This window comes from Onychomys torridus, chromosome 8 (genome assembly GCF_903995425.1).
Source record: "Onychomys torridus chromosome 8, mOncTor1.1, whole genome shotgun sequence".
Lineage (NCBI taxonomy): Eukaryota > Metazoa > Chordata > Mammalia > Rodentia > Cricetidae > Onychomys > Onychomys torridus.
Window position 1 is genome coordinate 107,776,176 of NC_050450.1, and position 12,668 is coordinate 107,788,843.

Sequence of the window (12,668 nt, forward strand, 5' to 3'; positions counted from 1 at the left end):
GCCCAGGTGTGTCTGTTTTACCCTCCCCTACCTACCCTCTCAGAAGTTGGTATCTGTGTAGTGACTCCTTCTCACACTGCTTTGTAAGTGTGTGTGTGTGTGTGTGTGTGTGTGTGTATTATCTGTATACCATTCAAATCTTGGAAAATTACATGGGGATGCAACTAGAGAGATGCCTCAGCAGTTAAGAGCACTGGCTGCTCTTGCAGAGGACCTGGGTTTGATACCCAGCATCCACATAGTGGCTTATAACTGTCTGTAGCTCCAGTTCCAGGGGATCTAATACCCTCTTCTGGTCACTATAGGCACCAGGCACACCCATGGTACACAGATATACACTCAGGCATGACACCTATACACATAAAAGAAAAAAAAAATTTGAGGGTGAAAGTTTCAAAGTGAGTAGAGTTTAGGAAGGAAAAGAAAACAGCAACCTTCCTCCCTGCTTGTCTTCTCCGTGTGCAGCATGGTGGTGCACACGTCCACATGGAGATCTCAGAGCTTATGTAGTATTTAAGATTCATAACTTGCAGAATCCCATTACTGGCAACACTTGCCTGTTTAAAGCCAATTTCTTCTTTCATTTCAACCAAAGAATAGCAATCTCTTTAGCCCCTTTCTCTGAATATTGCAAAAGAGGTTTTCAAAACCATGGCAACCTAGAGCACACATTTACACATGTTCTCACAAAAGCATCTCCTTTCCAGATGCCCTATCCTGCTTCCCTCTCAGCTCTGTTTCACCAAAGTGCTCCCTGTGGTGGCCTGCTGTCTGGCTCTGCGGTCACCTGACACAGCAGGGCCTGGGGCTGAGGGAGAACTGATCTCCACTCACCTCGTGTGGATCTTTGACATCAGCCCTCCTCTTGTGCTCAGTCGGTCATGGCCTGATGACCTCATAGATCCCCTAATCACCCCTTCCTATGCCAGGCATGTGCCTGTGATCTCAATACTTCAGCATGCACCTGTCTGTGAACCATGGGAAGTTCTTGCATGCCAGCTGAAGCTGCACTTCCTGAAAAGTCCTGTCTGGAGCTGGAGATTCCCTGCAGTGAGGATCTCAGCTGGACAGCTCTCCAATGTGCTTCTCAGGCTAAATCTAGCCCCTATGTGAGGGGTTGCCACCTCTGCTTCTCTGGGCCCTCCTTCCTCAGAGCCCTTGCTAGGGCATTGTCCCTGCTTGACAAAGGATCTCTGTTGTTTCTATGGTACACCAGACTCAGCTGCATCAAGACTCAGTGGCTGCCATTTTTATTATCCAATTTCTAAGGAGCTATTCTTTTTAAAATTATTATTATTATCATTATTATTATTGAGTATGTTTTATGATGTATTGGCAGGTGTCTACATGTAGTAAGAGGACAACTTTATGGAGTCAGTCCTTTCCTTCCACTTTGATACAGATTCTGGGGGTTGAATTCAGTTTCTTAGGCTTACACCAGAAGCACTTTGTGTTGACTGAACAATCTTGCTGACCTTAGAGTTGTTTCTTGCTAATGTGTATACAGTGAGCAGCCTTGCCTGTCCTAGCCTTCCGCTGGTTCCCTGTGATCTGGTGAACACCTGTGGGAGGAGGTAGCAGAGTGGATAGAGGCTGGAGAGGGCCTGACAGCCCATGGTCCAGGCTCAGTGGACCAGCTGTACAGCACCCTCCTTACCCCTTGGCAGTAATGCCCACTGTGCATGAAGCCTAGGCCCACACCATTTTGAATTCTGTCCACAAATGTCCTAGTCCCTGCCAAAGCTCCAACCCCAGGAGGGAGGGCAGTGCTGCCGTGTACACTCTGCCCTTTTGCCTGTCACCTGCACCTTCATCTGAGACTTATGCCAAGAGAATTTCTGTCTGGAGAGGAAGGGGTATGGTCTCACTTCAAAGGCACTGGGAGCCTCAGAGGACAGGACCAGGGTTTTTACCACTCTGCTGAGCAGTGACATTTTATAGCATGTTGAAAATGCATCACCATGGTAACAGATCCAAGGTAGAGCTGATACTGAAGTGAGGACAGAGAAATAACAGAACCACAGAGCTGCCCTCACCCTCCACCCTCAGTACTACCCGGAGCCCTGCTCTTGTGTGCTCCAGTGGGAGCCAGCAGCTCTGGAGCCTAAGCCTGGAGACTTCCATGGAGCTGGGGCTTAAATCCCGAGCCTCTACTTCACTCAGAATTCAGGAGGCAGAATGACTCCAGGGAGAAAACAGCAGCTAAAGTGAGCTGTCTCTTACCCTCAAGACCCCTCAGGCCCCTGTGAGTACTGGCCAGTCAGCATTAAGGTGACAGCCAGCCATTAGCCACCTCTGCTCTTCCCTGTGTTTCCCTGTTTCCCTCTTGTCAAGGAGTCAGGAAGCACAAAGAGACTTTCACATCCCAGCCCTTAACAGTGATCTAGTGATGTGTTTGCACCAAAAAGTAGAGGGTCCATTAATATCGGCCCTGACTGAAAGAAACCCAGCAGGATTCTTTCACTGAAGAAAGTTAAGTGCTGGGAATGTAGCTCAGTGGTAGAGTGCTCACCTAGCACACACAGGCCCTGCTTTGGTCCCCAGCACCGTGAGTTGAAGCAACCAGAGGAGTTGCACACGTTCTGAACAGAGATCCAACAACCTGTAACTTGATTCTTCTTTCCAGAAAAGCCTTGGTTAAAGCCAAAGCTTAGTGGGTCATACAGGGATGCTCAGCTCAGGTCAACTAGAAAGACCATGCAGATATTCCAGGGGTCACTAGAAGCAGCAGTTATAGCCACACAGGTGGTGGGAGGCCAGAGCAGAGGGTCAGCATAACTCCTCCAAAGGCCAGCAGTGTAGACTCAGGAGGGAAGATGTCACAGGATTTACTCTGAAGCACCAGGGCAAGGGGCACAAGAAAGGACAAATGCAGGGGACACACGCACACACCACCACCATCACCACCACTCTAGCTTTGAGACCTGTGTTTCTGAAAACCATCAGAAGTCTTGGCCATTCCCAGATCATCAGAGGACCTGACCTCACTCTGCCCCAGGTCAATACTGCAGCCTCATGTCCAGTGAATCCCCTCACCAACAAGCTCTAAGTTTCAGACACAGCTGCAGAGCTCCAAGAGAATGCCCTTCATCGTATGCTGTTGGAAAAGTTGTGGCCATTGCCCTAAAAATCAATCCTAGAACATCACGGTCTGTTACTGCTTCTAGTCTAGACATGAAAATAGATTCTTGGCCCTTCCAGGGCTCAGCAAGTGGCAAGCTGTAGGGCAGGCCCAGGTCCTACTCTTCTTTGAGGCAGAACCCAGCGTCCTTACCACAGTCCCCATGGGCCCTGATCCCTGTGTGAGGGAGGGTGTCAGGTTGTACTTTGGAGATAGCAGATGTTAAAGCAGGGTAGTCCATTTGGTGAGGAGCCAGAGAAAGTCACTCCTGGCAAACCAAGGGATGATGTGAAATCAAGAGGCAATTTATGATCACAGCTTTACTTTCCACTAAGAAAAAATTGTGCTCTCCATCACAGTCAGACAATGGTAAAACTTAGAGGTTGTTTGTGTTCTCGGTTGTGTCCTGAACAGTACTACATGGAAGTCAGAATCTACAAAGACAACCCAGTAGTTGAAAAAGTTGTTTTAAAGTAAACAGTAGTATCTACCACTGTGTCCCTTCTTCTGTGTCCTGCACATTGTTTGGCCTTTCTGGCAGTGTTCTATGGGGTTCCTGGTTCTAAACAACCCCTACAGGAGTCTGCATCTGTCACCCCAGCACATGAGGTCAACGGCTCTAGGACCCCACCTGTGCCATACCTATCCTGTTCAGTTCAGGAGCTCCAGCTGTGTCTGCGTGTTTGAACATTAAACTGGCAGATGGACTACGTAGAAACCTCATTTGTCATGCCCCTGCCCTCACCCGCCAGTGTTACTTCTTCTCATCGCCTTCTCCAGTCTGTGACGGGGTCCGACATCTGAGTCACACGGGTTTACCATCAGCATCACGATCTCTTTACAGCTCCGTGTCTCATGGCAACTAAGCTTTGCAGGAAGCTGATTCCCATGTATCACTCCCCTGGAGGGAGCCTCAGAGCAGTAGAGGCATCTCTGTGTGTACTTGCTGTCAGTTGGAGAGGGGTGGCTAGGTCCCTGTTTCTCTCAGGTGAAGCTTCATGCAAAACACATGCCATCTTTTCCTTCTTGAATGTCACCAATGGAGGACCTGTCTCTAGAGTACACTCAGAGCCAACCTCTTCTTCTCTTCTCAAAAAGGCACAAAGATACAGCTGATGCCTGGCAACCCCATACCCCAGAGCTGGAAATAAGATCTGAGGACATTTGCCCAGAGAAATCCCAGTTTTCTTAGACTTTAGTTGTGAATCTAACCTGCTGTTTGGAACTGTAGAGTTAAAGTTGTTAAGTTGGTCCGCTGCTTCTGAGCTGCAGCCATAGGAGAGCATGGAGTGAGCAGGCTGCTTTCGTTGGATTGTCCCTGCCACTGTCAGCCCAAGCCAGAATGGGCTTGTGTGTTGTTTCATTTCACCAAATCCAGGGTTACCACAGACCTAGGTCTCCTGGCACATGTGCCTACCTGGCTCCTCTTGGACCCACAACTGTGAACAGAGCCAGTACTGAAAGGTCTTAGGAACCACCAAGTACATGTCTGTGAGTGTGTGCCATGCCCACAGTGCCATTGTAGAACATTCTGTTTCCAAAGTCATGACCTTAAAGAGATGCCTGTCTCAGAGGCTGAAGACATAGCTTAATGGTTAATAGTGCTTACTGCTCTTACAGAAGATCTGGGTTCGATTCCCAGCACCCACACCACACAGCAGGTCAGCCACATCTAGTTCCAGGGGATCTGATGCCTCTTTTGACCTCTGTGGGCTCTTACATGCACATAGTGCACATACATGCACTCAGGCACACACATGCATACCCATTTTAAAAATTAAATATTTCTTAAATGCCTTTCTTAAGACTCAGGCCCTCAGTGATAGGCAATAACATTTTAGTCACCTAAGCAGGGAAACCATGCATTCAGAAGCTGAGAGGCTGCCCTCGGCTTCTGCAACCTCTTGATATGTGGATATACATGACTGCCATGGCTCAGGCTTCACCCTACACAGCCAGAATTAATAGAAGAGACATTGGCTTCACCTCACATCTTTTTTTTTAAAAAAAAAAAAAAAAAAAAAGGGAAAAGATGAGACCTGTGTAAATGAAGCCTGTTTATTACTGCTAGAATTTTAACATTTATCGTGTGTGTGTGTGTGTGTGTGTGTGTGTGTGTGTGTTCTGGGAATTGAACTCAGATCATCAGAGTTGGTGGTAAGCACCCCTTTGCCTGCTAAGCCATCACACAGCAGCAAACAAGGAAGCTCCTGTAACCCCAGCTCTAACTTCCCCCCAAGCAGCATAGGGTATTCGGAAAATAAGCTACCTCACAAGCCTGTTGTATGCAGGGGAGCTGCTTGCTACTAAGATATCTCCTGTTTCTCTTTCCTAGGAGTTTCTTTTAATAGTGTTTACACTCAAATTTGGAGAGTCTTGCTACATCTAGCTGCTGATCCCTATCCAGATGTTTCTGATTTGGCCATGAAAGTCCTCAACAGCATTGCTTACAAGGTATGTATATGAGAAATTGTCAGTAAAGCTCTCACATTTCTGCTTCTGTCATGAATATTCAAACAAGGAGCTCCAGGGACATTCGGGCCTATACTGTAGCTTTAAAAAATAAAGCTGGTGGTGGTTGCACATGTCTTTAATCTCAGCATTTAGGAGGCAGAGAGGCAGGCTGAGTTCTAGGACAGCCAGGGCAACACAAAGAAAGGCTGTCTCAAAAAACCAAAAGATAGATGGGTGGATAGGGAGGTAGGTAGATGATAGATAGAACTTTGAGCAAGCATTTGGACTTCAGAGCTCCGTGATCTGTCCTGAACTTCACTTGCATTGTATCTTCAGATGTAAATGCTGCCACTGTTTTTCATGGTCTCCGTGTCTGTATGATCTGCAGTGATTTCCTCTCCTCCATCTTCAGAACCCATATTGATAGTTCTGGCTCCTATGCTCACTGATGTTCTGTGTTGTTTTCACTTCCCACTTGACTTACCTGCTCTTGTGTTTTCACTTGCTGCTGCTTCTGTGTTGGTGGTTTTTGTTGTTGTTGTTTTTTTTTTTTTTTTTGGAGCTGAGGATCGAACCCAGGGCCTTGCGCTTGCTAGGCGAGTGCTCTACCACTGAGCTAAATCCCCAGCCCCTGTGTTGGGTTTTTGTTCTTCTCATTCTTCAGGTAGAAAAGCTTAGTCTTCTTTGGGTATTATCGCTTCTTCCTATTCCATTTTAAGAGCTCTAGGGATCTGACCTAATCCTTTCCCATTCCCTATCCCAGCCTTGTGGGCACTCATCCCACTCACTGAAGAGCATCAGAGGTTTGAGAGGTCTTCCCTGCAGCCTTGGAAACACCCTTGTCCCCTGTACTCTACCCTGCAAATCTCACCTCCTCTCCCCTCCACGTCCTCCCTGGATCTTAGAGCACTGGGCTCCTGCTGGGTTCCCCTTCTCTGCCCTGTAGGTGGGTACTGGCTAGAAGCCACTTGCCCCTATAAGCTGGGATAGTTGTTTCCCATCTCTGAGGGATCAGAGGGATCACAGACCATTGTATAGGCAGTTTCTGAAAACAGTTGTTTGGTGTTTTTCTAATTGTTTGTTAAAGTTAGGCAGTTCAGCTTTCATAAGTGGAGAAAACTAGAAGTCATTCATTATGAATGAAAATTTCTATAACTTTCATCAAATTTTGAGCATGCAGAAAAGTTGCAAGGAGCATAGTGGGAAACATCACCCTACCTAGTATTCAATCCTCAGCTGACCGCATCATACTGGAGTTGTTCTCAAGTGTCACTTACTAGGTGGAAGGGGACCAGGATCCATGGCTTTCTTGTTCCAGTCATTGTTTATTCCCAGTGAGGTATGAAGGCCTGCCCTGGTGCTGCCTGGAGGCCAAGCAGGGTCCTCAAAGCAGCCCCTCCTGCAGCTGAGGGCCAGGTCACTGGTGCTCACTCTTTGACTGTGTGTCTAGTTCTGTCTTCTCCTTGGCTGACTGAGATTGTTTGACTGAACACTGCTGCTGCTGCTGCTGCTCCAGCTCCTGCTGGTGTCACACAGGACAGTAACAGCCTCTCTGTGCCCAGCCTTGGAGGGCTGCAGTTGTCCACCTCGTCTTTCTGTTAAAGCAGCACTGTGAATACCACAGAGTGCATTCTGGGTTTTAGATTCAAGGTGAGGTCACACTTATGGGTATCCTCAAAGTGTTGAGCATGCCCAGCCTGGGTCATTCTGTCCAGACTGGGTCGGCCTCCTCCAAGGGAGCTCTAGCCCCACTCACCTACCAACCTGGCTCCACCTTCCACTATGAGCTTCACAGCTCCGCCCACTTCCTTCATTGTGTGTGACCCACTGCACAGACGCAGCCCACCCAGTCTGCCAGTACAAAATTAAATTATTGTTTAAATAAATAATAATATAAATTGTTGTTTAAATAAATAAAATTAGTGTTTAATAGAAAATTAAACAGTTATTACAGTTTGTATTTGTCATATACTATGGTTTGACACCAAAGAGAGACAGGCAAGAGGAAAACAGGAAACAAGGGAAAGAGAGAAAGGTGGAGAGTCTGGCTGGAGGAAGGACTTCCCTTGTCTCTCTAGAATAGCAGCAGATCTGCAAGAGCCACATCTACCTGCTGCTTCTTAGGGAAGGTTATTCCTATCACTTACCACACTGCCTTGTACACTCTTAGCATCTCCCACCTAGTACATTTTCAGGTTGGGTCCTTATTACATTTTTATTTGGAGTGTGAACATAAACATCATGGAAATTGTTTATTGTCATAATTTTAATTTTAAAAGATGCCTTACTTCTCTAGAAACTAAAAGAGATTGTATTTCACTTTATAAAGAAATGACTCTATTTTGCATTATTTAACTCTGAAGCCAAATTTTTGCTCATCCAAGTCAAAATGGCCTTATTACTATGGAATGCCCCCTAGAATTCTACATTCAAATTTAGAAGTTGCTACTAGTTATATCTGAAAGAACCCACACTGCTTGACAACTACATCCCTATTTCACATTCATATTTCTCCTTCTGGGAACTCTCAAACCACAAAAAGGTGGAAGAGGAGGCAATGGCCCTAAGGAGCCATCTGTGGCCCCATCAGCTCTTTCTCTCTTCCCGCTCCTGTACCGAGGATGGAAGAGAACAGAGGTGCAACTCCAAGCATGGCTGCCCAGATACTTGGAGTCAGGAGAAAAGTAAAGGCAGAGACTGCAAAATCCACCTAAGCATAGTGACACACAGTCTCTGCATCCCCCAAGAGCCACGCCTTCACCAGGACCTGTGCAGACCAGACGTCCTGGAAACTGAAGTGTCATAGAGCCCAAGGAGATGCAGTCTGATTTTTAGAGGGGCACATTCCCAAGTCCCTGAAGGAAAATTCCCCTGGGCTAGAGTTGCAGCTATTAGTGGGGTCCTCACCTGGCACTCCCAAATCCAAAGGTCCATCCCCAGAACCACACCAAATAGGAGTGATTGTGCAAGCTTGTGACCCTAATACCAGCAGGATGGAGGGCGGGGACAGAAGTTTAAAGTCAGCTCCAGCCAGCTAGTGAGTTCAAAGCCAGCCTAAGATACACAAAGTAGCTCAAATAAGATAAAAACATTGTTCTATTAAACATGTTGTAACCTCGCCTCTTGGGGTGGCTGAGAGGGCGGCATGGTTCTCACAGTAGAACCATGGGTGTGAGAGCAGCCTGAACACAGAGTAAGACTCTCTACTTGTCGCCCAGCTTCCCATTGCCACTCAGTCACTTTGAGGAGCACTTCCAGAGTGTCCTGCCCTCACTAGGCATCCTTGTTTAGGAGTGCCAGTCCCAGACCAGTAAGGCTTGGTGGGGACATTCACTGCCAAGTTTCTGAGGTTTCCTCTGACTTCCAATGTACTTCTGACATTCTAGTTGGAAAATTGTAAGAGCACTTAGTCCTGAGCAGGAATGGCTCCTGGTGTACCCAAGATAGGAGCCCAAATGAGGTCAGGAAGCCCGAGGCACCTCTAGCCCCTGTCTCCACCCCCAGCTTCAAGTTTAGCTTCCTAAGAGTTCCCAACCTGGAGTTCAACTTAGCCAGTAGTATTTGTCTCTGAAAAGCTGCTTAGCTCTGTGACCTCACCTCTACCTCTCCTCTGCCTCTCTTCATCCTCTGTCCCCAGATGGAGGTGGGTGCTCAACCCCTTCCTGGATGGTGTGTGTATGTCCTAGTGATTCTGTGCAGACTGCGTGCCTGGTGACAGTCAGAGACCGGTCAGTCAGGAAGAGTTCCCTGCCTCACAGTATGCCACCCACTGTGGTCTGCGTCCCAAACCCAAACTCTTTAAGGAGCTGACGGCATTCTGTTAAGCTTGCCCTGCAGTTAGTCACTGCATGACAGGCCCTGAGGAAGGGCTGTCCCCAACCCTCTTCTGGCCCAACATTCTCAGTCCTCACAGCCACACCCCTCCTCACCTGCTCCCACACCTGCCGCGGCCAGTGCTGAGGAAGCATGAGCAAACTACAGTGATGCAGCCAAAGGAAATTTCATCTGAGCCTGCCGCCAGACATCCCCAGCACACAGCCCTGACCCAGCCCTTCAGGCCTCTCTCTTCTTGCAGGGTTCTGAACATGACAAAGTGAGTCTTATTGCAGCAGCCATGAATAGAGGCAGGCTACTGCAGCAGACCAGCCTGGAAACCATGGGCTCCTAGCTCTCTTTCCGTCTCCTGTAGTGTTCTGGGTGGGGAGAACCCCGTGGGGTTCTGAGAAACCCACCTAAAGCCTCTGTCTCCATCACCTCCTGCTGTTTCTCTAGATGTTCTGAGAAGGCACATCTGTTTTAAAGATTTATTTATTTATTATGTACACAGAAGAGGGCGCCATATCTCATTACAGATGGTTGTGAGCCACCATGTAGGTGCTGGGAATTGAACTCAGGACCTCTGGAAGAGCAGCTGGTGCTCTTAACCTCTGAGCCATCCCTCCAGCCCGAGAAGGCGTATTTTAAACTCAGAGTCTACACTTAAATTCTTTTCCTCTGTAGACTTAAGGAATCGTGTGACTATCAGGCTAGGGGACAGGGAAGGGATGCTGTAGAGTTACCTGGGACTTTTATTTTAATTTTTTATAAATATTTTTATTTTATAATTAATTTGATTTTACATAGCAGCCACGGATTCCCCTGTCCTCCCTCCTCCCACCCCCCAGCCTTCCCCCCCAATCCACCCCCTATTCCCACCTCCTCCAAGGCAAAGTCTCCCCTGGAGAGTCAGCCCAGCCTGGTAGATTCAGTTGAGGCAGGTCCAGTCCCCTCCTTCCCGTACCAAGGCTGTGCAAAGTGTCTTTGCATAGGCCCTAGGTTCCAAAAAGCCAGCTCATGCACCAAGGACAAGTCTCAGTGTCACTGCCTGGGGGCCCCCTAAGCAGTTCAAGCTATTCAACTGTCTCACTTATCCAGAGGACCTGGTCTAGTTCCATGGGGGCTCCTCAGCTATTGGTTTACAGTTCATGTGTTTCCGCTAGTTTGGCTATTTGTCCCTGTGCTTTTTCTGATCATGAGGTTTGCAGGCAAATGGATGGAACTAGAAAATATCATCCTGAGTGAGGTAACCCAGACTCAGAAGGACAAACATAGTATGTACTCACTCATAAGAGGATACTAGATGTAAAGCAAAGGATAACCAGACTGCAACTCACAACTCTAGGGAGGCTGCCTAGTAAAGAAGACCCTAAGGAAGACACAGGGATTGCCCAGTGACAGAGAAATGGATGAGATCTACATGAACAAACTATGGGTGAGGGGGGTGGTAATGGAGGGTAAAGGTCAGGGGAAAGAGAGCTTAGGGGAGTGGAGGTCCTAGCTGGATTAGGAACAGAGTGGGAGAATAAGGAAAGAGATACCATGATAAATGAAGACCCCATGGGAATAGGAAGAAGCAGAGTGCTAGAGAGGTTCCCAGAAATCCACAAAGATACCTCTACAATAGACTACAATCAGTAGTCAAGAGAAAGCTCAAACTAACCTACTGTGGTGACCCGATGGCTGAACACCCTAACTGTCATGATAGAAGTCTCATCCAGTGACTGATGGAAGCAGATGCAGAGATCCACAGCCAGGCCCCAGGTGGAGCTCCAGGAGTCCAGTCAGCGAGAAAGAAGAGCAAGAGATATCGAGGCCTGGGAACTTTAAATACCAAGCAAACATTCATGGAGCATCTGCATTACTCTAGTTTAACAGTGAGATGCTGCATTTAGAGACTGGTCCCGGCTCATTTGCTACTCTAGCAAGAAGCCAAGGACTATCTGGGGAAGGGCACTGTCTGCATAGACACTTTCTGTCTGAAGGCCATATTATAGGGACACTGTCCCTGATAGTGAGTGAATGATTTAGAAAGGTTGGGCCTGGGCAGTGACTCCAGAACAGAGCTCTCCCAGATCAAGGTTCTGTGGGGCTCACCTTCTCCCCCGAGCTCCTAGAGGACCACCTGGCACACGCTGGTCCAGGGGTCACAACATCACCTGGCCCTTTGTGAAGCTGTCCCAGCTCTCTGAAGCCAATGGATTCCACCAGCCATTCAGTCTGCTCAGTTTTGAGAAGGAGACCTGCAGCCACCTTGGCACGTGAGTGTTGTCAGCAGACACCCAGTCGGTACTCCTGCCAGCACTAACCAAAGCACTGACCTGAGTGCTGCACCTCAGGCTGAGGGGAAGCTTCCTGCATCAAAGCTCAGACCCTGCACATGTTTGTGGGAGGTGTACACAGAACCTGTTATGATCTTCCCTCCCATGGGGCTACATTTAAAGGACTGTATTGAACCTGTCCCTGAAACATAAAAACAAAAAATAGCCCAGGTCATGTCTTCACCTAGACCAACAGTTCTCAACCTGTGGGCCATGACCCCTTTGGCAAACTTCTATCTCCCAAAATATTCACATTATAATTCATAACAGTTGCAAAATTATAGTTATGAAGTAGTAATGAAATAATGTTAGGAGCCGGGTGGTGGTGGGCACACTTTCAATCCCAGCACTCAGGAGGCAGAGGCAGATCTCTGTGAGTTCAAGGCCAGCCTGGGCTACAGAATGAGTTCCAGGAAAGGTGCAAAGCTACACAGAGAATCCCTGTCTCGAAAAACCAAAGAAAAGAAATAATGTTAGGGTTGGGGTCACCACAACATGAGGAACTGTGTTAGAGGGTTGGTTGCAGCATTAGCAAGATTGAGAACCACTGCCCTAGACTGTAAGTCCAGGGTGGCCACCCAAGACCCTGGGTGAAGCCAGCTGTCCCATCAGCATGCCAGACCTAGCCTCCACCCTCCCTCTACCCTGCCTCACCCCTACTCTGCCAACTCACCCCTTTCCCTAGTCATTGCTTGCCCTGGAAATAAATGTGTACATCCTCATAGTGTGACGAAGGTGATGTTCTTTGTCACCTGTCACATGCTAAGTCTGTGCTCAGTCACCAAGCTGCACCCAACCCTGTGATGAGGGCTTTAAAACAGTTACACCAAGTCAGTATTGGAGTCCAGCCCCTCTATAGTCTTTTCCCAGCGTTCTAGAAGAGATACTACCAGTGGCGAATTAATTAATCTGAGGGATTCTCAAATAAATGTACGTACACGGAACTCTTTAGTCCA

General features: G+C 47.9%; 1 protein-coding gene across 1 annotated transcript in view; it reads left to right on the forward strand.

Annotated features, from left to right (window-relative positions):
* Positions 1-12,668, forward strand: part of Rptor (regulatory associated protein of MTOR complex 1) — a 349,556-nt gene that overhangs the window by 302,148 nt on the left and 34,740 nt on the right. The window contains exons 21-22 of the mRNA XM_036195340.1: positions 5,457-5,575; positions 11,567-11,652. Coding sequence (XP_036051233.1) covers positions 5,457-5,575; positions 11,567-11,652 — 205 coding nt within the window. The remainder of the gene's footprint in view (positions 1-5,456; positions 5,576-11,566; positions 11,653-12,668) is intronic.